The 25880-nt window shown below is 49.3% G+C and overlaps 1 protein-coding gene across 1 annotated transcript; it reads right to left on the bottom strand.

The window, feature by feature from the left end:
• Window positions 1-2072: 2072 nt before the first annotated feature.
• Window positions 2073-25663, bottom strand: Rbp1 (retinol binding protein 1, cellular). The gene is made up of 4 exons (NM_011254.5): window positions 23573-25663; window positions 22993-23171; window positions 3933-4034; window positions 2073-2328 (listed from the first exon to the last, which is right to left on the bottom strand). The coding sequence occupies exons 1-4, from the start codon at window positions 23643-23645 to the stop codon at window positions 2275-2277; spliced, it is 408 nt and encodes a 135-aa protein (NP_035384.1). The 5' UTR covers window positions 23646-25663; the 3' UTR covers window positions 2073-2274.
• Window positions 25664-25880: the final 217 nt, after the last annotated feature.

Below are 25880 nucleotides of genomic sequence, written 5' to 3'. Positions count from 1 at the left end.
CATTAAGAGCCAAGAAACTCTTTGCAAATGATGGCTGCCGGGAGAGGAAAAACCAGTTTTCTTCAATAGAGGGGCGGAGGGAACAGGCTCCATGCTCAAGAGTAGCCGGCCAACACAGATCAGATGCCTTGTGTTTTAGTGTCTTTTGTTTTAAGAGAAAGAATATCAAGTTGGGTAGGTAGAATGGGGAAGGATCTGGGAGATGTTTGGGGATGGGAAAGAATATGGTAAAAATATACTGAGTGAAATTCTCAAGGAATAAATAAAAAACAAAGAAACAAAATGCCAATGTAACCAGGGCTTGGTGAGCTGGGAAGAGGAGGAGGAGGAGGGAAGAGGGGGAGGAGAAGGAAGAGGAGGGGGAGGGGAAAGAGAAGGGGGAGAAGGAGGAAGGGGAGGAGGAGGAGGGCGAGGAGGAAGAAGAGGAGGAAAAGGAGGGGGAGGGGAGGAGGGGGAGGGGGAGAGGGAGGAAGAGGAGGAGGGGGAGGGGGAGAGGGAGGAAGAGGGGGAGGGTGGAGGACGAGGAAGAAGAGGAGGAAGAGGAGGGGGAGAGGTAACTTCCCAGGTGACTAAGATGTAGTCAGGTCTGAGAGAATGCTCTGGCCCAGCAGTCTGCAGACTTCACATCCCACCTATGTGGAGGGAAGGCAGGTGCTCTGATAGAAGCAAGGTCTAGCCTGGCATGGAGTTGCCCTGTGAACAGTTAGGTTGAGACTTGAACTCTGTTTGTGACTCCTAACTCAACACTATTTCCAAGGCCTGGAATTCAGCTGGGATGATTGGTTGGCTGTCAGGTTAGTCAGCAGGGTCTTCCACATGAGTATTTTCTTATTTCAATTATTTTCTCTATCCTTAAACCCTTCCAGAGCTGGCATATTCTCTCTGGACAGAACCTAGGATCTTATGAATGCTAGTCAAGGGCTCTCCCATACAGCCATATCGCCCAGTTTCTTTTTTATAAATATTTTTAATGTAATTTTATGTGTGGCTTTGTGTCTGAGTGCATAGGTACACACATACCATGTGTGCACAGGAGCCCAAGGTGGCCAGAATAGGATATTCAGTCAACTGGCATCTGAGTTACAGGTGGTAAAAAGCCACCATGTGTGTGTTCAGACATGATCTGGCTCCTCTGAAAGAGCAATATGCACTCTGAACTGCTAAGCTATCTCTCCATCCTCTTCTCTAAGTTTCTTTACAGCAATGGTGGCATGGCCCACAATCACACTTGAGTGTGAAGTTGAGGCTGCTCTCCCTTTCCTAGAGAGATTTACCAAGTTATGGCTCATTTAGCACGGTGAGAATGGCTTGGCATCAGCCCCCAGTGGGTAGGTGAAGTCAAATCCAATCAGTAACTTTGCCCCATTCTAGCTTTGGATGAAAATCCTGTCCATTTCCTTTCTTTTAAAAAATATTTATTTTATGTATATGAGGACACTGTAGCTGTACAGATGGTTGTGAGCCATCCCTCCGACCCCACTTGCCCCAGATCAAAGATTTATTTGTTGTTATATGTAAGTACACTGTAGCTGTCTTCAGACATCCCAGAAGAGAGCATCAGATCTCATTAGGGATAGTAGTGAGCCACCATGTGGTTGCTGGGATTTGAATTCAGGACCTTTGGAAGAGCAGTCAGTGCTCTTAACCGCTGAGCCATCTCTCCAGCCCTGTCCATTTTCTTTCTATTCATAGATAACACTGGAATATCTCTTGGGTGCACCGTGCACTTTGAAGCCAGATTCTGCTGGCCAGCACCCGTTAGGCTTTCTGTGCCTTGGTTGATGGCGACTCCTGCTTCCATAGCATCACTACACTGTGGCTTGGGTTGGATGAGTGATGTGGAAAGAAAGTATTTAACACCCAGCTGATAGATACCAAATCATGCACACTGCAGTGCCAAGCTGCCTCTAGGGGAAGGAAGATACATAGTTGTGCCTTTAGGGTGTAATCTGTGGCTTTGCACAGCTTCTCCTTCTACCCAAGAGAGGTGTTGGGAAAAACTGGCCTCAGAGGCTTCGGAGGAAAAAAAAAACAAGTGAAGGTAGATGTGAAATTCCTCCAAAACACATGTCTTTAAACAGAGATCACTTTTATTGGGGTCGCTTCATTTTAAGAAAAGGAAAAGAGACCAGGCAAAGAGAGAGACTTCGCTGGCAGAAGCCTGGGGTGGGTATGCGTTTCGGTCCCCATGTTAGGCAGAGGGGGCTCCTGACCACAGGCCCATCCCACTTGTTCCTGAAGACCAAGGTTATCTCCTCGGGCTGTTCGGGCTGCTCAGTGTACTTTCTTAAACACTTGCTTGCAGATCACACCCTCAGCTCTCATTTCCTGGAATAATAAAGACACTGGTTATTAGCTTAGAATTCATTGAAGCAACATTACACTTGAGAATCTTGGGACAGGGACTTGGAACATATTCAGTGGCTACTATTGTACTGTATGAGCTTCACTACGTCTTTAGGAAGTTGATAGAATGGGATCCACAGAAATGAGGCTCTCTGATCCTGTAGCAGGAGTTGGGTGAGAGAAGGAGTGGCTCTAAGTTGACCAATAGGAACTCTTGATGGCTCCCTTGTTTTTATTCCCTTAAAAAGCTAAAGGGCTTCAGGAATCCTTTAGGCCTGGAACAGTCTGTGCCCAGGCTCAAAAGAACTGAGCCCGGAGGCGTGGTTCACTACTTTGCCTCAGAGTAGTTCAAGAATTTAAGCCCAGACTGCCCACTGAAGTTCCCTGGAACTACCTTATCTCAGTGGGTGGACCCAGGCCTTCCCAGTCGTTCTAAGAGCAACCAAGACAGCCCAAGGTCAGCCCATAGAAGCAGCTCCTGTTGACTATGGCAGGGGTTGGGGGCAGTGGCAATCAAACTCTGCCTTCCAAGTTGTTGGGAAGCGAAGCTGGATATTTGTGTGACCATTACTAAACCTGAAATGGTGACAGAAGAATCTTGAAGCTCTTCGAGGATCAAGTGAAACCCCAGAGAACCTTCTGCACCCTGATTTGCAGCCTCTGGCACAGAGCCACGGGGCTAAAAGGTGAGGGGACACTGAGATCATGTCCACCCTGTTTGCAGCTAAGCAAACAGAGACCCAGGGAGTTGGCGGGTGAACCCCATGGCCCGGGGCCCCATGCAGCTGGCCTGCTCCTCTCGTTCCAGTTCTCCTCTCCTCCTCCACAGCTGCAGCTGTGGAGCTCAGGGGCAGTGGTAGGGCATTCTGAGATGAAGATGTGATAGCTGGGTCCTACCCAAGGCACCCAGTGAGTGGCCCAGGATTTAGCTCAAGGTCATCTGAACCTTGAGAGCGAGGCTCTTTCTGCAGGGAGGGTAGTTGGGGAGTTCCAGGAAGGAGGAAGGATAGAGACTTCCACCTCAGAGGACATGGGTCCTGGTAGCTCTCACGGAGCCCAGCCATCTTGCCCAGGCAGAAGGCAGAGTAGAAGTGGCTTTGCCCTGAGGCTGAGGGTAGAGAGGAGGACTGACTGAAGAAAGCCTTTCCTGGCCCCCAGCCTAAGGCGAGATCACACACTCCCGGTGAATTTCTGCTTGGCTCTGGTCCCATTGTGCACAGGATACATATATGTTATTTGGAAGTGCTTTGTGGAAGTGCAATAGGACTTGCCAGCGAGCCCCTCAGAGTTCCACGTCTTCACCATCAAAACAGGAAGCTGATTTTCTGTTCCAGAGAACACAAGGACCTTGACAGCTGCTCATACTACCACCTGCCTCTCCGCCTGCTCCCCCTGGCTGGACCTTGAGTCAGCCTAGACCTTGGAAACACATTGTATGGTTTCCAAGTCATTCAGGCATCTTCTGCAGAAGAGATACTTTAGAATAGAACCAATGCCTACCCAGTGCTCTTTTCCATTGTCCATTCACTCCCTCAGGGCATGAGGACTGCTGGGGACACAGCCTGGGTCCCCACCGTGGAACCTACCAGGTGAAGTTCATCACCCTCGATCCACTGCGTCCAGCCACGTCCCTCCTTCTCTCCCTTCTGCACACACTGGAGTTTGTCACCATCCCAGCTCACAGTGGTCTGCCAAAGCAAGAAACACAGTAGTCAGTCCTGGGGAAGCACCCACACCCACACTCAAGAGGACTGAAGGAGAGAGAGGCTCCTGACCTCAATAATTCAAGATGCGCTTACGGCAATTCTAGTGCAGAAAACTCACATCCTAATACTCCCTGCCCGCCACATGCTTTTATTAAAGTGTGCAGATCAGTTTTAAATTTATGAAAACCTTCATAAATTCCACTTAAAAGGGCAATTAGGACAGGGAGAACGTCATTGAGGCAGGGTTGTGAATGGGAAACAGGGAGGAGGGATTTCTGAGATATGCCAGTCAGGGCCTCGTCCCCTCATCTCTGTGAGGAGAACCCTGCCTATCCTAGACAGTTCATCTACTCAATCATTATTATTTCAACTTCTGCTAGGTCTTCTTTTTTTTTTTTAAAGATTTATTTATTTATTATATGAAAGTACACTGTAGTTGTCTTCAGATACACCAGAAGAGGGCATCAGATCTCATTACGGGTGGTTGTGAGCCACCATGTGGTTGCTGGGATTTGAACTTTAGACCTTCGGAAGAGCAGTCGGGTGCTCTTACCCACTGAGCCATCTCACCAGCTCTGCTAGGTCTTCTAATATCTACAAAACCCCACCCATGTCCTCAGAGAGCCTCCATCTCCTAGGGAGAAGGAGCTCAGATGTCAACAAGATGTTGGTCGACAGCCTCCTGTCTTCTCTAAGCCAAGTCTCAGTTTCCACTGTTATATCCTGCTGTATGGCCTGGAATCTCCTGTACATGTCCCAGGTTAAGAGACTTGCTCTGCTCATCTGAGTGGTGTGGACATAGGTCAGTAGTGCTCGGAAGCCCCCTCTTCTGATGTGCTATACAGCTTTATGTTGCTGGGGTTTCAGACCAGGGGCTTTGGGAGGTCAGCAGTAAGTTAAGGAAGGGGAGTCCAGGGAGGAAGAGACACTGGGGTGGGCTCCAGAGAGGAAGGCTGGACCCATAGGGGAAAGGTTCCTGGTGCTTTGTCAGGAGACAATGGCAGAGATGGGGGACTCTAAGTACAAATGCTCAGGACTTGAACTATGGGTAGAGTCCTCCTGTCCTGCCTGAGACCAGCCCACAGGCTGGACTCGATCTGATGGAACCTCACATCCCACCCTTGAGCCTCCACATCCTCATAGAGCATGGCGTGTCCTTCCAGATGCTGAGAGAGAAGACAGGCATCCCTGAGGGGTTTCTGTTTCTTTGAGCAGCCAAGACCCACCCAGGAACACGGGGGGAGGGGGGATCAAAAAATGGGAGCTCAATCTTGTCTCCTTAGCATGACCATTAAATAAGTGCCTGAGTCAACAGAACCTGAGCTGGGTGACAGATATGGCCAGGACATCTCCTACGTACCATGCCCACATCCTTTTGGATATACATCCTTGCCATAAGGGAAAGTCCTCATGAGCCCTGCCACCCACCTTTCAGCGGGAAGGACTCTGTTCAATCTTGCTCACTGTGTGGTTCTCAGTGACTTTAACATTCCCAGGATCCCCACATTCCCACCTGGCATGAGGGAGCCGACTCTGGGGCCTTGGCTTTAGATAGCTCAGGTTCTGAGCTTCCTGCATTGTCTGTCACGTTCAGCTCAGCATCAGGACAGTCAGTAAGAGCATAATGCAGATGTGAGGGAGGAAAACGCTGGCAAGGAGTGCAAAGTGAGGACTCCACTGGAGGCCCACTGGCTCCTTTCTCCTTGATGCCCTCCAAGCCCCATCTTTGCGCTTGCTGATCACTACTGCCCTCTGCTGTTGAGATGAGCCTGCAGTGAGACATTCAGGAGATGCCGGGGAGATGGGTCCTTTTCCAAAGTACAACAGTGTGAATTAGAGCTCCAAAAGTCATGTAAAAAGGCCAGTGCTGACCTCTGTTACGATACCAGGGCTAGGGAGATATTAGATATTAGAAGATCTTTGGGAGCCCAGCCTACTCTGTGAACCATAGGCTAATGGGAAACCGAATAGAAAAAAGAAAGGGAAAGAAGAGGAAGAGGAAGAGGAAGAGGAGGGGGAGGAGGAGGGAAAGGAGGAGGAAAGAAAGAAAGAAGAGAGGAAAGAATGAAAGAAGGAATGGAGGGGGAAGAAAGAAAGGAAAGAGAGAGAAAGAAAGGAGAGAGGGGTGGGGGAGAGAATTCCTAAGCCTGGCCTCTGGCTTCCACACACATGCATACATGCAACTGTACATGTAGATGAGTGTGTACACACACACACACACACACACACACACACACACACACACACACATACACACACACGAGGGAAAGAGGGAGAGAGGGAAAGGGAAAGAAAGGGGGGGAGAGAGAGAGAGAGAGAGAGAGAGAGAGAGAAAGAAGAAGGAGGAGGAGGAGGAGAGGGGAGAGAGAGGTAGAGGTAGAGAGAGAGCAAACTGGGTTGACATTTTAGAAGGCAGAGCACCTGCCCCACTAGCTAAGCCTGGATCCTCAGAACTAATATTTAAAAGCCACATGCAGTAGTACACATGTCTGCAATCCCAGTGTGACTCTAGAGGCAGGCAGGAGGTGGATAGAACTGTCTGAAACCAGTGGTCTCAGTAACCTAGCATAAGCAGCCATGAAACAAGAGAGACCATGGCTAAAACAAAATGGAAGGTGAGGACTACCACCGAGGTTGCTCTCTGACCTCCATGTGTGTGGCATAGCGCATGTGCACCTTCACAAATGACACGAGCAGACACACAGACAGACAGAAGTGAGGCAGGCATAGCCAGGGGTGCACCAGTATGCACACTGATCTCACTCCTGGAGGCAGTTCACAGTGAATGTGGGGCACAAGAAGCCTCGTGGCTCCTCTCCTTGATTCAGAGACGCACTTGGGGCACATGTGTAGCCTCAAGCCTGAGAAAGTCCAATGTAAGTCAGGTCAGAATACAGTACAGTCTGTGACTGACGAGACTGCGGTGGGCAAAGGCTGTTATGTCCCAAATGTGGCAAAAAGCAGTGCACAGGGTGTCATCCATGCCTGGCTTGGGATGGGGAGAGGGATGGAGAAATGAGTTCTCAGCTTCAAACAGTTCCTAAGAACAGGTAGTTTCCTGTGCACTCTGCAGGTGAAGGGCTCCAGACCCCATTGAAGCATGAACAGACTGGCTGGGTCTCAGCTAGGATCTACAGGGCATTGTCTTTTCTTCCATTAAAGCTGGCAGATTCATACCTTCTGTACTTAAAAGAAGAAATGCAAATGAGTCTATGTAACTTCCCTTCCTCAGAAATAACTGCCTAAAATTTTGGAGTACTTCTATCCAGTCGTCTATCAACATATCCATATATTTCTGCTTTTAGAAGATTAGGATTGCCGTCATGTATGCCTTTATGTCCTCATTTCTTTATTTATTAGAGGTGATTTCCACGTCCACAAATAGTAGCCATAAGCATGCTTTTCACTGTTATGCACTATGGAGAAAATGGCCACGTCATTTGCAAGAGCCAGAGGAAAATGAAAATGAGGGACTCTTATTCAAAAATAGTAATGATTTAAAGACAGCACCAGCAGAGCATCCAGACAAGTGAGGAGCCCCTCAGGGCCCTGGTGGTGTTTTACTGAACACACACTCCATTATTCAGCTGGTTACCTACTCTGGGACATTTGGGTATTTTATAATTTGAAACAGTATAAATAAGACTTCCTCATATACAAAGCTTTCAGCACATTATTTCCTCAGAACACATGTTCTGAGGAGGATCTGTCTGGTGGAGTTGTGTGCAAATTGCTAAAGCTTTTGACAACCATGCCAACTGGATCACCAGACTCACCCGTTTACCCTGTAGGACTACTGTCAGAGAATGGCCGTGACTGGTATATTCACTAGGTAAGGTGGGCTTCTGCCCCCAAGGCTGTGGTCATTCTTTCTAAATCCCATGGCATATCCAGATATAAGCAATAGTAATGCCTTAGCTCAGGGGGCTGTCTGGTGGTAGGCAGAATATCCATCACTGTGGTAGGAGGTCCAGGAGCAGATATATGCCTAATATACAGAAGTCTTTCTGAGAACCCTATACACAGGGAAGAGATCCCTCAGTTGGTCCTGTCAGTGTCCAAGCCCTTTCCTGGCCTCAACCAAGTTCCTCTTGATTCTTATCCTAGGTACCTTAGAGCACAGATTGCTCTCGACTATACTGGACATGGTAGGGCATCTGAGGTTAGAAAGGTTATGTGACTTTATCAGAATCACAAGGGCACTCCTGTTTCCCATGGCAGGGCACTTGGTAGACACCTGCTAAAGTCTTTGGAAGTAGGAAGATAGGTTTTGGTTCCACCACGTGAGAGGTTGAGGCAAGAGACTCACTATAGGTTTAAGGTCAGTCTGGCCTAGGTGGTATTTGTCTCAGTGACTCAAAGTCTGGTGTTCTATAGCAGCAGGAAAGGGGTGTGAGGAGCTGCGGGGAGAAGGGCAATCACTCGGAATGAAATGGAAGGCAGCTTTGGCTAACTTGGAACTCAATAGGTAGACCAGGCTGGCCTCAAACTCAGAGATCCAACTGCCTCTGTGTCCCAAGTGCTGAGATTAAAGGTATGTGCCATGCCCGATGGTAATTCCTTTTTTTAATGACACAAAAATGTAAATTTTTCTTACAACCTACTCTAGGATCCAAAAACACCACTTTGGCCTTCCTCTGAGGTCAGTAGCCAGCCATCTTTCAAAGCCTGATTCGAAGGGGTCTTGGCTGTTTGATTCACTTTCCTAGATTCACCCAATTAATCTGCATTTGGGGGTGGGGGACTTCAATCAGGAAGACATTCCTGATACTTTTCAAGTTTCAAAGAGAGGGGAGGCTGGTCTCTCTCTCTCTCTCTCTCTCCCTCTCTCTCTCTCTCTCTCTCTGTGTGTGTGTGTGTGTGTGTAAAACTGCTACCCTAGACTCAGAATCCCACCTTAGCTATGAAGACCAGATACAAGGACAAGGCAGTGGACAGTCACATTGTAATTTAGCTTCTCAATAGTACTTATTTCAACACCACAGGAAGGTACAAAGGGGCTGGAGCCAGGGCAGCTGCTTATACCCAAAGCCAGCCTAAGTTTTTTATTAAAAATGAACAATAATCCACACCTCTTTGGCTGTGTCAGCAGTTTCTGAACCATGTGCCAAGAGATGAGCGAAGACAATTTTATACTATTCTGACAAGGGACTGTCACTTCAAAAGCCATTATCTACTTCCCAGCCATTCAGAAATCCTAGCTGGCACTGCAGTCAGCAAGCTGGGGTGACCCTGTCCCGGGGATGTCTTGATGTTCCTTTGTCCCTTTCAGGTGACCAGTATTGGTTGTGACAGTCAGTGACCCCACATGACCTATAAATGCTGAGACTCAATGTGGCTCTCAGAAAACATGTGACATTTATTAAAGTTCCCACAATCTGCCACTCACTCACTCTAAGGACAGGGATGCCTCCATGCTTGTCCACAAAGAACTGCCAGGGTCTCCCTTGCTGTACCCGCCTCTGGGTCAGTCTTATCTCTGTGGGTTCAGAGGCAGGTCATAAGAGGAGATGCCTTTCCTATGGGGAGTCTTGTCTACAAGCTCCGGAGTCCAGTCTGACCCAGCTCTGACCCCAACACCCACACTCTTTAGATTTGGGGATAAAAATCAGAGCCCAGACAGTGAGTTGGTACTTCTTGTGTACAGCCTGTGAGTTGTTAAAAGATACAGATCTGCCTTGCCTCCTGCAGTGTGGTTTTAACACATGATTTTCTCTCGGAGGGTCTTCCCGTTCCTGTTAAGACAGCCTTTGGTGCTTGTATTAAACAAGCTGTTGGGCGGAGGGGTAGGAAAGCCATAAGTCCTAACACGTGAGACCCAGTCCTGAGAGCTTGCAACAATGTTTCATTAATCCGCAAGGGTTAGAGAGGCAAAAGATTCCTAAGTTTCTGTAATATTCAGCCTGCTGCAGGTGGGGCTGACGGCACTCAGTTCTGCCCCACTGGGAAGCGCAATGGGTAGGCAGTGGCTTCTCTTTGTCTAGTCCTCTCCTAAGGGAATTCCTTAAAATTACCCCAAATGAGCACATTTAGGAGAGAAAGCCAACTCACTGTGAGCACAGATGAAAACCAAATTAATAAGGCTTTAAAATGTTAATGAGTAACTAGAGACACAAAGACCACTAAAAACAGCCACTATGAATACATGTTGTCATAACAAGACCTCTGAGGGCACAAGAGAATTCAATGAAGACATTCATTTCTACCATGAAGATGTTAACAGCTAATGGTAACACAAGTCTTAGGATAAACAAAATGAAATATGTTCTGATTAATAATCTTGGCACATTAGTTCCTCCCCGCCCCCCCATAATCTTGGCACATTAGTTTCCCTCCCCCCCCAATCATTTTTAGAAAGGGCCTTGACTCAGGTTAGACCATTACAGTGCTAGGGCTACCACTGAGACTGAAGTTCTGAGGAGCAGGTGAGAGGCTGGGCTGGAGAATGTTAGAGGTCTGTGTCACCCAACCCTGTCCAGGCACCTGGAAGGCTTCCTGGTTGAAGTGACAGCATCATATCATGATCACCACCACCACAGTCACCATGGTGACCAGTACGGATACTCAGCAGGGTGCAGAGCAGGTTATGAAGCACCCTCACCTTGACTCCTCCAGACCCCGTGTAGTCTGAGGACTGAGGTCACCCAGCTGTGGAGCTGTCAGCGACTGTGCTCAGCATCTCCTGGGTTCAGCTGAGCCTTACATGAGGAGGACATGTAGCCTGGCTCTGCAGGAAACGGCATTCAGCAGCCATGGTCCAGCCCCCCTTGCAACCTCCTGCATTCCGGCTACTTGAGAGAAAGTTGAGGTAAAGGAAAGACAAGAAGAGAGAAACTTGCTGAAGGATGGTAGGTCCTGGGTAGTCGACGTGCTGCAGGTCTGAAAGGAGGTGGTTGCTCATCAGCCTGAGGCAGGGACAGCCCGGAGGAGGTATGGCCAAGTACAACTGGAATGGATGTGAGAAAGAGCCACAGGGTTCTGAGAAGGAAAGAAGTGGGCATGGGTGATGCATGCCTTTAATCCCAGCACTGGGGAGGCAGAGGCAGGCAGATCTCTGAGTTCGAGGTCAGCCTGGTCTATAAATTGAAGACAGTCAGGGCTACACAGAGGAAAGGAGGAGGAAGAAGAGGAGGAGGGGGAGGGGAGGGGAGGAGGAGGAGGAAGAGGAAGAAGAGAATGAGGAGAAGAAGAAAAAGAAGAAGAAGAAGGAGAAGGAGAAGGAGGAGGAAGGAGGGAGGGAGGGAGGAAGGGAAGAGAGAGAGAGAGAGAGAGAGAGAAAGAGAGGGAGAGAGAGGGAGAGGGAGGGAGGGAGGGAGGGAGAGAGAAGGGCTGCATGGAGGAGTGGGCCTTCCTGGGCTAGACTCTCCTGTTCTATATAAGGCTGGACCTGGCATCTCCAAAACAGAATTTGCTAAGAAGGCTTACAGTCTACTTCTTCATCTTGTGTCTTTGGGGCTTTAGCTGGCTAAATGTGGCTCTTATGGAAAGTCCAGGTGCTGGCCTCTCTAGCCCCTGCTTCCAGGCCAAGCTGATCTGGCTCCTTTAACACGAGGAGCTGTGCTGAAGGCAGGAGGAAGAGGGATCCAGGAGAGGATGACCCACCTGAATTCTTGCACCTTCTGTGGGAGTCCTTGGCCTCTGCAGACCTTTCTCAGAAGTAAGGTACACCCAGAATAGAAGATGAGTTCTTAGAAACCAGGGAAGAATGCATAGGTCAGCAGAGAGTTCCTGGGGGGGGGGGTTAGGTATGGGGAGGTCTGAGATCTTCTTACCACGTGTGGGATGCTAATAAACACTTTGTGGCAGAAAAGTGCACACAACTGATTTTTGAATGAATGAAAGGCAAAAGCCATCCTAGGGCCATGCTGGTAGTTTTCAATGACCATCACGGAATAACCTCTGCCACAAGACAAAACACTCAGACAATGTGGCTGCCACTTCTTCCACAAATAAGCTTTACAGAGTGTCCCCCACTACCATCCCTAGGTGTCACCTGGCTTCAAATGTCTGGGAAATGAGGCATGATAGACAGGGACATAGAAGTTGAGTCATGGTTTAAATCTCTTCCTGTTAGACACAGCCTGTCTGAGCTCACAGCCTGTCCTCTACTCCCACAGGGCCACCTTCCACCATGGAGCTCCATCCAGCAGGCTGCAGTGTACTCTGTTCATACATTCTATGTCTTTCAGGTGAGGTGACCCTGAGCCATTCTCTCCACCTCTGCAGCCTCCAATTCATCATTGCAAATGGCGGCCATGGCTCTGCCAGAAAGAATATCTTCAGTTCAAACATGGCTGTTCCCATGCAGGGCTGCAAACTCCTGGGTCAGCAACAGCCTGGTCCATTGCTGGCCTCGCCCAGCCTGGTCTGTGGTACGGAGAACCTTTTAAACCCTCCACTCTCCTATTATGTCTTCCCTGGATGGCCAGGCATCCCTCACCCCTCATCTCTCACCCTCAGAATTTATCTCCTGGGGTGACAGTTTCCTTGGTGGGAGGGTAGATAGTTACAGCCCTTCCTGATGGAGCAGCTGCTCTGAAGGCTTTCCCATGCCCTGCCCACCCCCCATAACCTAACTTTCACTGAGAAGCAGTTATCCCTGATTCTCTAATTACCCCTATTTCACAGATTAGTAGAGGCTCAGAGAGGGGGAAATAATTTTCCCTAGGGCAGTCGTTCACACAGAGATGAGATTTCAAAGGAGGTCAGGCTTCACAGTTAACAGGTCACGATTGACTTCTAGACAGAGTGGGGCACAGATGAAAAAAGGTATACAGGAAGATATGGGATAACTGCCTCCTTGGGAAGAACAGACTTCTATATGGACCTCGCTCCCCTGCCGTTTGATGAACCCCATCCCATAGCACTGCCTCATGAAGAGCCTCTGCATCTTAGATTCCAAAGCTCAAAGACAGATTAACCCAGAGCTCTGACTCCTAGGATAACAGTCACCCTTCTCTTTGCTAACCACCCGGAGTCATACTGCCTGGGTCCAAATCCACTGGGTACTTATCTGTCCTGCATTTTAGTCTCTTCATATGCAGCATAGGAAGAATATGGGTACCATCTTCATAGAATTGTTGTAAGGATAATGATAATGATAATAATAACAACAACAGCAGCAACAACACATAGGAAGTGCTTAGAAGAATGTCTGGCAGAGCAAAATACCGTGTAGACATAGTATATTATTAAACTGGATTAGAGTAGATCTTGTATATAGTCAATGTCAACCTTTTATACCATTCTGCTGTCTCAGTTAATGCTCATATAACAAATACACTAGACCCTATCATGCTGGGCCTTGAGATGCAGAAGGAAGGAAGGTCTTCGCCATCTAGTATCTCACATACATCAGCAAGTGTCACAGGTGTCCTAAGAGATGAACCTGCAGAGAGGAGCTTGGGGCAAAAGGAAGGACAGCAGCATGATGGCCAATCCAAACAAGACCAACAGAGCAGGTGAGCCTGAGCTAGCTCTCTACCCTGAGCTAGCTCTCTACCATTGGGGAACTATGCTTCCAAAAAGAGGCAAAACAGACCATCCCAGAAAAGTGAGCAGAGAGCAAAGGAAGGCGCCCAAGCAGAGGATGGGGCCAGGAGTATAAGGTGTGCGGCAAGGAGTGGACAGGCAAGAGGCTGTATCCTTGGTTGGCCATAGGGCTGTGAGCACTGAGGAGCGCCTGGAAGTGTTACCTGGGGAGCAGTATGGTCAGGCTCCCCGTGAAGACATGAAGGATGGGCTGGAGTCTGGACAGTGGGAGAAGGGAGATGACTGTGAAAAGAGGCAGTAGTTAAAGGAGACCGTCCATAGGAAGTGCTGCGCTTGGCACGCAGCAAGCACAAGAGATGTTAATTGTTGTTCTTGTTGTTGTTACAGGCAAGAACTTCTGAGCAGTGCAGCCAGAAAGAGAAGAGATGGATGTGACAAAGCAGAGTCCTTGGAAATGGTTGAGGAATTGTCCCTGAACACTTTTATCTTCACAGCAACCATCTACACGGCTGGGTAGTGGTCTCTGGAAGTAAAGAAAAGCCAGTCTTTCTAGGCACCATGCTTATTTGGTATTTAGGAAGCCGGCAGGAGACAGCTTGTTCTCTGAGCCACACAAAAGTCAAAAGTCACAAATTATCTAAAGCTGGAGCCCAAAGGCAACATTTACACAAAGTGGTGTGACCCTGGCAGAGTTCCCCCTCCCAGGGTGTGAAGTGGGAAGGCACAGCCCGCCCCCTCTCAATCAATGGACACAAGGCTCTCAGGGCTGTGTCTATGGCTGACAGATTTCTTTTCTTCTTTTCTTTCTTTCTTTTTTTTTTTTTTTTTTTTTTTAAATCAGGAAACTGCACACAGATACCTTTGTGCAAACTTAACAGGGGGAAAAAAGTTTTCCTGGAATATAACCCGTGTGTGGGCTGTCTGAGTCAGAGGGTAAGATGATTTTCTGACTCACAGCCCATTGTCAGACACAGATCTGTTCCCTCCCTGGCTGAATGTAAGACAATTCCATTGTGAATGAGAGGAGGATGCTTGTGGAGCCTGCTTCCTTCCATCCTTGTCTGTACATCCATCTCCTTTACACTTCATACCCAGAGGACCTCTCCCCCAGCAGAAAAGCAGAAGGAAGGCTGGTGGGGTACAAGGAAGGAAAGGGGCAGTGCTGCCCTTGTATTCGAGGTATCATCCTGGGTGTCTGGGTCTCAGAGGAAACCCCAAAATAAGTCAGGAGAGTTAATGATATAAATGAACCTTAATGAAGGCTACAGTCAGCAAGACAGATACCTGGGCAAGCTAGTGTACCGCCCGACCCCTCATCCTCCCTCCACCGTGTGTGTGTGTGTGTGTGTGTGTGTGTGTGTGTGTGTGTGTGTGTGTGCGCGCGCGCGTGCGCGCGCGCCAAGCAATGTAATACAGCTTAATTTATTAATTTACACAAAGGACAGGGTGTGGCAGAATTCTAGTCAAACTGGTGACTGAGTTCCCAGAGAGGGGACTGCTGGACTGGGCATAGCCCCTGTTAGGTGAAATACTCTTTGGAGTGTATTCGATTAACTCCAAGTCAAGAACACCACTAAACTCCTGAGCCCAGGGGGAAAGGACTAAAGCTTACTGTCACTGAAATGACTGCCAAAAGAAAAGCACAAACTCCCAGGGTCCCTCTGTTCTTTAACAATGGGGATCCTAGCAGGAGGTCTTTTCAACAAGTTGCTGGCTTGCTTAAGAGCAAAGAGGTTTCCTCCAGAGGGCTAACTGTCCCTTTCCAGGCCACAGGATGCTCTCCTGAACTGGGCCCCAAAGGTGAGAAATCCCCACCCTAAGTACAAAGGGCAGGCTCAGGCACACCTACTGTGATTCCTCTCCCACCCTTGAAGAGATCCACTCACATTAGTCAGCAACAAAACAGCCCAATCTGGATAGACCTTCAAAGCTTAGCCAGAGAAACAGGCTCCAGACCCACTGGGCGGTCGCAGTGTGCCAGAGGCCATGGGGACAGCTTGTCATGCTTACAGCAAAGGCAGCTCTCCTGAAGCAGCAGTCAGTGTTTGTTTAGAGCCCTGTCACACCCTGCTTATTCAGATGTGGAGCCTGGATCCTTTGCTGTGGAAGACGGGTGAGCCTTTCTTACCACCAACAGAAAACAGGAGAGTAGCCAGGAGACGTACAGTTTGGATAGGTGTCCCTCAAGCCCCATGTATTCAAAGCTTGGCCCTAGTGGGAGGTGGTGTGACTTTTAAGAATTGAGGCCTGCTTGGATGAATTCTAGTGATAGGAGGATATACTCTTGAAGGGAACATTGGGACTCTGCTTTTATTCTGGTCATTAGGTGAATAGCCATCCCCTGCATTGAGCTTCCTCAGTGGCCTACCACCTCGACACAGGCTCAGAAGGAGCAGTACCAACTAACCATCCGCTGAAACAAAATGCAAGGCTGCATGCAAGCCAAAAGAAACCCTTCTTCTTTTTAAGTAGATCAGCCCAGGTATTTTTGTTACAGCAATGGAAAGCTGACTGACCACAGTGCCTTCAGAGCTCATAAAAAAAATGTCACACACATTACACACCTGCCTTCCTCTCTTGAGACGCTCATTCTTGAAACCTAGCTGCCGTGGAGAGCAAGTCCACCTCGAGAGAATCCTCAAGCTCCCAGATGTAACGTGGAAACAGGATTCAAATTCAGAACCTAACCTAAACGCTCTGCCGTTCCCTGTCTAGAGCCGCTTTGCCTGTTCACCTGCACACTCAGTTGCATTCCTGGTTCACTGAGACCCCTAACTATCATAGGTTCTTGCGAGGATCCGCAGGCAGTGCCTGACCCTGTTCCCTAACGGGACAGGACCATATCTGTCATTACTCATTCACCCTCCAGAAGTGAGCGACTTTAGAGGAAGCAACACAATTCTTCCTCTGAATTATGATGAGAACACCACAGGAACCTGAGTCTGCCCAGCTGTTCCTCACAGTATCAGCAGCACGGTCCTTTGAGCCATCAACATCAGCAGCATCCGGGGCCTTGAGCCTCACTCCAGGGCTCTGAATGAGAACCTTGTGCGTAAGGCAGGCTCAAGTGTGAAAACTAATGTTGGGTGGTTAGCCCAGGAGTTCTGGAGTCTCAGTGTCAAAGGAGATGTCCAGATACAGGAGACAGGAGATCAGCTCAGAGGGATGAAGGAGAAAGAAAGATGCTCTGATAGCTTAACTATATGGGAAATAATATTAGCATTGAGAACTCCTGTAACATTCCAACCTTCTTCTCTCCCTCTCCTCCTTCATTTCAACGCCTGCATTTCTGACCTTATCTTGCTTTTTCCTTCATCTGCATAGAAAGTCTCTCTCTCTCTCTCTCTCTCTCTCTCTCTCTCTCTCTCTCTCTCTCTCTCTCTCTCTTTTCCCCTCAGACTTAATCCTAGTCAGGGTGAGATGGGACCAGTTTGGGTCTCCTGCATCACCCTGGCAGCAGCATCCCATCAGAGGTGGTATACTGCATGTGTGGACCCACCAGGACCCAGAAAGGGAGTGGGGAACTCTCACCAGTACAAAGGAGTGCTTCTCTAGATGATGGTAAGGAAGCACTGATGGACAGAAAGAAAATCAAACAGCTGTAACTGATTTCAACCCACTGCTGTCCCTCCTAGATGACTGTGCTGTGATCCTCACATCCTGGTGCCTGCAGGGGCGCTGGTCCTATTTTGCAGGTGGTATTGGCAAAGGCAATGTGTATTATCTCTGTGATCCTCAGAATTGACTCCAGGGAGCCAGGCAGAGCAGCAATCACGATGCCCATTTTGCAATGTGGAAGCAGAAGTGGGGTGTCTAATCTGTTGCCTACACACTACAGCCAGCTGTGCTGACAATAACATCAGCTCTTCCCACTCATCCTATGCCCCGCAACCCTTAGGACACTCCACAAACAACGCCAGTCAGAAACCTTGAACTAAGGAGGCATGTTCTCCCAGCCTCAGATTTTCATCTATGGCATGGATAAAATGATCCCTGCTGAAGAGCATTTGCTATGAGGACCAAAGAGGGAACAGTGGAGAGAGCGGGGAGAGCTCTTGGTGCGGGTGCAGTGAAGATCCAGTTATGTTTCCTTGCTCCTGCCTTGCAAAACTCCAATCTTCAAAAGTCAGCATAAGTTCTGAAAGCTACTTTGTAAATTTTGTTTGGTTGCTTTAATTCTTCTTTCTATAATCCTCAAAAGCATGCTGCTGACTCTGATTTCAAAGGTTGGGAGAACTTTAGCTGGGAAATGAAAGAGATCCTGTGTTGAGGACTTGGAAAAGACCCAGCTGAATACTAGGGCCTGGTCTGGGCAGGGGTGACTCTCAGAAGGCTCCCAAATCCAACAGCTTCGGAGCTCTGTAGCCTGAGGCATTAATTTCACCACTGGCATGAATATTTGTTAACATAAGAACCCAAAGATCTCTTTAATGGGTCAAGAACAGGATCAGGAAGTTGGCAAGACTTTAAACCGGAGTGTTAACAGCGTTTTTTTTTTTTTTTTTTTTTTTTTTTTTTTGATGGATTTCATGTGTTGCCATATATAATTAGAATGCCTGGCTGGATGAACGGATAAATGGGCATAAGTGAGCATTTGCAACAAGTTAGGGAGGGAAGGGAAGGAAACACAGATGGCTTAAAAGAAAAAAGATTGAAAAACATCTGAAAGTAGAGGTAAAGAGAGATACCTAAAACACATCATGGAGTAAAAACAAAAACAAACAAAAAAAAACTGTGTGCAGAAAAATGATATTTTCCCATCTCTCTTCTCTTCTCTCCTTCCCTTTCCTCCTCTTTCCCCTCTTCCTTCTTTTCAGCCTTAGGTTGCTCCTTTGGCCATCGGACCAACTGGTAGACAGTCACATGGGGCAAGCCTTTCCAGAGAGACCTACTGGAAACTGTAGCAGGAACAAGTTTTGAGGAGCAGAGTACAGGCTGAGCGGGGGAAGGGGTCCTTTCCTTCCCTTTCTTCTCTTCCGCTACTTGATTTTCCCCCTTCCCTTTTATAATAAAAACAAAGAAAGCAGCAGAGAGCCAAGTGCTGGGAGTGAAAGGCAGGCCCCGTGGAGGGGTCATCCTGAGTTCAAAGCTAGCTATGAAGGCCAGGCCAAAGCCAAGGGAGGCGGTGTCAGAGCCGAGCGAACAAAGAGGCCTCTTCCAGGGAAACCCCGACCTGGTGTCCACTGCAGAATGACAAATGGCCCTTATGCCACCAGCATGTAGAACCAGGCTCACTGCTGGTTGCTATCAGAGGCTCAGTCTCATTCCATAGGATCCATTTACTACGGAGGGGCGGCTGAGGACAAGATCGGAATGACTTCGGGGACTGTCTTGACATGAAGTGTGGACGCTGTTTCAGGCTGAAGAACACTTACCTGTCTGAGCCCCACCCAGATAGACCTATGCAGGTTGATTGTATCCGACACTCATGGTTGGTCTCTTGTCTGATGCTGCACAGTCTGGACAAAGGAGACTGGGCACCTGTTGGGTTCAAACCAGTCTTTCTAACATCTACCAGTCTTGAGGGGGCTGCTGCGCCTTGGTCCTGAAGGATCTTTACTGACCAGACTGGAAAAGTGGGCTAAGAGCTCTAGGGACACAGAGACAGCTCATGCAATCCTAGACCATGTCGACGGTGGCGGGGGAGGTAGGCTAGAGTCAGTGACCTATGGTCCTGTGCACCTCATTTGTGCTTTTTATACAGGCACCAGTGTAGCGAGATGCCACCTTCCCCCAAAGCAGGAGCTGCAGAGTAAACACCACAAATTGCTACCTGACCCTGGACCTCGAGTACCAAGGTGGATAAGGATGATGCCAAGCTGTTCACATACAGGGGGCATTGGCAAGTGCCCGAGAGACCCACGCAGTGGGGAGAGAGCACAAGCTTAGCACTTTCAGCTTTCAATGTTTTGTTTTGTAAGAACAGTCAGACGTAGGTTTTTTGTTTTGTTTTGTTTCTCCCTGTGAAATCTTAGAATCCCTGGCCTTCGCTGGCAACCAGCTCCAACACTGTGCAGGCCAAACAAAATACATCTGCAAGCTGGATTCCATCTTTGGCTGCCATTCGGAATACAGATAAGATTCCGCAAGTAAAGGAAGAAACAGAGACATTGCGCCAGCAGCCTCCTGGCCCTTTGGAGAGGAATGTTAGCTTGACTCCGCCTTGTTCCCTAAAGACTCCCTGCTGGCCTGTCAGGTCACATGTAGGTCTCTTTTCAGGTCCTCATCACCGAGGTCCTTCTGCCATATTTTGCATACAAAGCTACATACAACCCTTGCAGAACAACGGGTCTCTCAGGGCAGCTTCCTCTCACCCAGACCTTTCCTGGGCACCGGGCTTCACCATGCATGGTCTGGTCTGTTCATTTCCCCTTCCCACATTGTCCTTCAGGACCCTGCCCAGGTGGCCCCTCCTGGGGGATGTCCCTAACTATAGCTCCCTGAACCCCAGCCCCGTGCCCCCTCATTTTCTACTTCTACCATGCAATGACCCACAAATGTGTATCTCTCCTCCATGGTCCTGGGCATCCAAGATGCCAGCTATCCCTTTCCTTAGGCTGAGCCTAGAACCCAGCAAGAAGCAGGTCTGAAATAACATTTTTTTAAAAAACCAGACACTTTTCTTGCCAGTGGCTTTTCTTTCATTCCTTTCCTGTTTGGCTGGCTACAGTTACTTCCTGTCTGTCCTACCAGCCCCAGATCAGACTTACTTGTGATGAGAACTCTCTCTGACCTCCCAGGCCCAACAAGGATGCTTCTTTGTCCTGATCAGACTACAGTGACTGCCTTGGACCCCTTCCCTAGTCTAAGTCTTCCCAGGCCTCACACCCACACTCTTATCCCCCAAGAGACTGGAATCCTCTCAGAAATCTCATTCTGGCAAAAAGAAAGTCTAAGCCTTGGTCAGCCAGAGGTAAACGGGAAGAGATTAGCCACTTGTCACAGCCTCTTACAAGAGAGACGGGGAAGGTCAGTACTGGGCACGAACACACCTGGGCAGGACTGCTTAGATGTGCATATCTCGGGCCCTTATCACTTCAGGACCCCAAGATGGACTTGGGGAGATGGATGACTGGATCCCTTTGTCCCCTTTCCCAGCATGGCCACCATGACTGAATTTCCCTTTACTTTTCTTTACTCCTCAATTTGTCTTTTTAAAATTGGTTTATCCAGGACAGGCAGCTGAACCTGGCTTTGTGGGGGTACGGTCTGTGACAATTTGATAGCAACCCCTCCTCCCAGAGAGCGATGCTAGTGGGTCTTGAAGCAGCGAAGATAACAGTGACATCATCCCAGCATTACCCTGCTTACTTGAGCAGTGTTCCTTGCTTGTTCACCTACCCAAGAGGTCTAAGAAAAGGCAGTCATTGCCCTTCCCTTTGTGCTCCAAACCCCCCATACCCCATTCCTTCCCACCTAGTGCAGTAGGGACCTCCTCCAGAACCCCAGGACCCCCCCCCCCAGCCTGCCCATGCTCGCCTCCCTTTGTCTTCATAGCGCAGGCTGTTATGACCTTTGTGTGTCTGTCTCGCAGTCACTGACTGTGCTTTGCTCTTCTGTGTATCCCTGGTGTCATGACCACATTCAAGGGAGGCAGGCTGCTCTCTCTGCCCTTCCCTCTGCCCTTTAGGTAACCCTTGCCCTAAGGTTAACACAGGAGGAAGCTCTATGAATAAAGCTGGTGAGTTAATGTAAACTATGGCATCACCAGGCACTCAGTAGACCCTCGGTGAATACTCACTAGTATTACTAGGTGATCAGTGACAACAATCAATCAAGTACAAGCTAGCATAATCAGAATTGCAGGGACCCCCACCCCCAATAAACACATGTCTGATGTGAATTCTAGGTTGTGGCCCAGAAGCAGTTCAGGACAATAGAGAGAAGGCAGTCCCTGTCTGAAGGTCCTTTCTGACTGCAAGCATGTGGTGCCTGGACACGTTAGAACATCAGTTCTCAACCTTGCCAATGCTGTGACCCTTTAATACAGTTCCTCATGTGGTAGTGATCCCAACCATAAAATGATTTTGGTTGATACTTCATAACTGCAGTTATGTTACTACTAACTGTTGCAGTTTGCTACAGTTATAAGTCGTGATGTAGATAGGCAATGGAAAAATGCAGGATATCAGATATGCGGTCCCCCAAAGGGGTTGCGACCCACAGTTTGAGAATCGCTGCATTAGAGCATAGCATTGTTCTAGAATAGTAGTTTTCTCCCTCCCAGTCTCTCTGAGTACACTGCCAACTGGTTACTTTTTCCAGCATTCCAATAGCAGCCTCAGATTCTGGTCTGATGGTTTCCCAAAGAATAAAGCAGGTAAGAGTGAGTGGTCCTCCTGGTGACCCTTAACCCTCTTCAGCTACAGCCCTTGAGAACTTAGCTATACTGCTTCTGAAAGGGCTGTCTGTCCACGGAGGAACCTGGCTGAGTGTAGGGTGGGGTGTGGCCTTCAACACAAGAAGGTTCAAAAACCTACTCCTGCAATTTTCTTCCCTCTAGTCACTGGCTGAATAGGGAGTTCCCAGTTGCCCCTTCCCTGAGCTGTGGTGGGAAGTGCAGGGTATACAGTAGGCCACTATAAATACCCTTGGCAAGTGAGGGAAGGGTAGCAAGCTTCCCTTTCCTGCAAAGCAAGGCAGATCCTGGAAGCAAACACAAGCTAGTTCTGGACAGAAGACCATACAAGAGACACTGGGAGTATCCTGGCCTCTGAGAAATCCCAGAATGCTGACAGAGGCCTGAGGCTGACTGACCTTCCGGAGTCTGCTGTGGTATTGCTAATTGGGGCCTGCAGGTCACCAGTTTCCCACTCTTGGAGGGGTTAGGGCCTCCTCTACCCCATTGCTTCTTCCTCTGACCCTGGATGCTGCCTACTGTGCTATAGGGTTAGGAACTTGGTGAAAGGCTGAAAGGAGCTCAGGGCTCAGTGGGTATCAGGGGAGGAGCCTCAGTCAAATCCCAGCTTTGCAGTAGCAAACCAGGGGACTTCCAGCAGGGGCAAAGGTGTTAGAGACCTACATCACCCTGCCCCACTAGATCAGTTGGGAGAAATAACACTGTCGAGGACTCCCTGTGCCTTCTCCTCTCTTTCTGCTCTCCACCAAAGAGTTCAAGAATTCCATGCCCCTCCCCACTACTCTACGGAATCCATTAAGTTGATTTTATCTGTAAAATGAATGAGCTCCTATCTCCTCAGTTAGGGTGAGCTTTGGTGAGGCCATGTGTGTCTGAGCACCTGGCAGAGTTAGAGCCTTCCCATCTGACCAAACAATCGGTTTTGTCCAGCCACCCCACACTTGCAGGGTGTGTTTAGCATACCCTGGGGCTCTGGGGCTGGGAGAGAAGATTCACAGCATTTCCCAGATCTTTGCTCCCTCCAGACGCTAACCCAGCTCTAGGACAGAACCCGAGGGCAGGTGACGCTAAGGAGTCGAGGGGCCTCACCATGCACTTGCGGTCGTCTATGCCTGTCAGATCTTCCTCAAACTCCTTCCCAACTTGGAAGTCCATGATATAGTTCCGAAAAGTGCTCAGCGTGCGGATGATCATGTGGTCGCCATCCTGCACGATCTCTTTGTCTGGCTTCAGCAAGTTGGCGATTTTGCGTAAGGCCACGTTGACGTCTACAAGGGGTGCGAGAGAGCAGCGGCAGAGTTGTCAAGAAAACTCAGATAAGAAAGGATTCCCTAGGTAGCGGGGTTCCTAGGTAGTGGAACAAGGTTGGGATTCCAGCTCACTCTGCGTGGCCTCTGAGGGCCGTCTGTGCCTTGCCTTTCCATTTTTATTCTTTTGAAAACAAAGTTTTGTTGCCCCCCCCCCCGCCCCCGACCTTTAAAAACAAACTAGCAAAGCTTGCCCTGCCCTAGTGATTGAACTATCTACCTCCGGGGAGAGCTATCGGACACTTGCCACCAATTAACCCTAACATCTCGGGCCCTCTGGTTGGCAGCCGGCGGCCGCGCTCTGGGATGGGGTACTGGGGTCTGCGGGGAGCCGGGGGTTGCAAACCGCGGGCCGCGCTTACCGAGCGCGCGCAGGTACTCCTCGAAATTCTCATTGCTCAGCATCTTCCAGTACCCGTTGAAGTCCACAGGCATTTTTGGGACAGACTGGGGATCGCCTGACACCAAGAAGGCGGGAGCGGCTGTGGGTTCGGCCCGGACGGTTGCTGCCAATGCACTCCGGGTGATGGACGGCCCGGAAATGGGCGCCCTCGGGGGACACGGGGCTCCGCGGGGCGGCGACAGCTGGATTCCAAGAGTGCACAAAGCCCGCAGGAGGGTCCATTGTAGCGATCCCTCCTCCCAGGGTGAGAGGGCGGAGCGGGGATCGGGGCGGGGCGGGGCAGGGGGCGGGAGGGGCGGGGGCGAAGATGGTGCAGAGCCAGGTTTGTCCCTGCTGTTGGCCACTTTCAGTTCAGACCTTCCATTTGCTCTTTTCACCCAACCCCTCCTAGCCTAGAAAGAGGAGGTGTGGAAGGGGAAAGGTTGCTTTTGGTCCTAGTTTTTGTGTACCCCCTCCTTACTTCCCTTGAGAGTTCTTCAAACGCCTGGAATTCTCACCGGTACCCCCCTGGGAGTTCTTCAAACGCCTCTTGAGTGTTGAAAACGCGTCTCCTTCAGGTTTGCTAGCGTCATCAAGGAAGAGGCCATTTACAGGCCTTTGTCTAAAGCTCAGCATCCGTGGCCTGGCCAGTTCCTAGGAAGCTGATGTTTTAACTCTAGGGATGAAGAGCAGAGCAACTACCCACAGCTCTCCCAGGAAATGATGCGAAGTTGGTGGTATTAAATATGCACTGGACAAGAAAGCGCTCCAGGTGAACCCATGCACGGTGGTGGTCAGAGACCCAAGGCTTTTTGCGCGTGTGGACTGACACTATTCTGCGGGATCGTGTGGTTCTGTCTTCTTCCAGGAAAGGAAAGCACAGACCTTTTCTGGAATTTACAGTTTGTGGTTTTTTTTTTTTTTCAGTTAATATATTCTGGGCCCTTTCCATACCTGTGCACGGAAAGACTCCCCAGTATTTCTGTAAGCTTCTATTACTAGCTTCAGCTCCTATTTACCTGGGTCGGGGAGGGGGTGGGGGAGGGGGTGGGCGTGTTCCGTGGCTTCTGATCCTTGTTGCCATTGGCAACAGTAGCAGTGAAGACCTTTATCCCTTCTCACCTGCTACCTGTGTGTTACAAAGAGATGACATTCAGTGTCTGACCTTTTGACCTACTAAAGACTAAATATTTCTTTAAATTCCCCCCCTCCCCCCAACAGATCAGAGCCTAGGAGCCTGTGGAATGAGATCTGGTATGCTTTCTTCTCAGTGCAGAACCATGCCTCCCCCAGCTAAATGACTAAAGGGCACACCATCAGGGTAGGCAAGTGTCCTCTGGGAGAAAGGTTGGAATTTTAGCCCTCCTTACTCTCTCAGGGACTCTCTTGCTGAACACCAGGGACTCTCATCCTCAGCCTTATCGAAATGAATCTTAGAAGATTTTCAGTAGCACTGCTGGTCCTGGTCCCCTAAAGTTCTGCAAAGATATCTCCAGATATTTTTAAGTTCTGGGGTTAGAAAACACACACACACACACACACACACACACACACACACACACACACCCACCCTGGTTGAGGGCCACAGTTGGATTCCCATCACAGCCTTGGTCTGTCCTTTGTCTGCTCTGGCATGCTCAGGGCATCCGATTGTTATCTAGATCCTGGCCCTGTGTCCCCTCCCCAGTTAGTACAGAACTCAGGTTGGGCAGTCAAGACTGCCTGTCCCAGGCCTGTGTAAGGTAAAGGTGTGGGAAGCCACTTCTTCAGGCACTTTGGCCCAAATCATCTAGTGTAAGACATTGTGTGAGGGGCAGCCAAGGCACACAGCTTCGTTGTCATCCTGATTCACTGGAATGGAGGTTTGGGTCTCTGGAGGCTTGAAAGCTAAGCAAACGTTTCTTCCACCATCCACTCCCCAACAAGTCCAAAGTCCTTCATCCTCTCCAGCCACTTCCCTTTGTGCCCTGAGATGAACCTCCTGAGATGGTTTATGCCAAAGTCTCATGTAGTGCTTGACACACAGTAGGGACAGTAAGCCCTGGTCTGTTGCTGAGCTGAGAGTGGATCCTTATGTTCTGGACAGAGGTTGCTCCAGGTCTCTGCTATTCATCAGGGAGGACACAGCTCTAGCCACTCCTTCTTCCCCTGACCACTTTGGCCATCTCCTGGTCTCTCGACCTTTACTCTGAGCTGGTTTGCTGAGCACACAGCACACTAGTCAGTTAGTTTACCGTCTCTGCCTGTCTCTTTGTCTAGTGCCCTAAATAGATCCAAGAGCTCCCGCT

The sequence above is a fragment of the Mus musculus genome, chromosome 9, assembly GCF_000001635.26.
Source record: "Mus musculus strain C57BL/6J chromosome 9, GRCm38.p6 C57BL/6J".
Taxonomy (NCBI): domain Eukaryota; kingdom Metazoa; phylum Chordata; class Mammalia; order Rodentia; family Muridae; genus Mus; species Mus musculus.
Note: the sequence above shows the minus strand (reverse complement) of the source record. Positions and strands in the feature narration are given on the sequence as shown.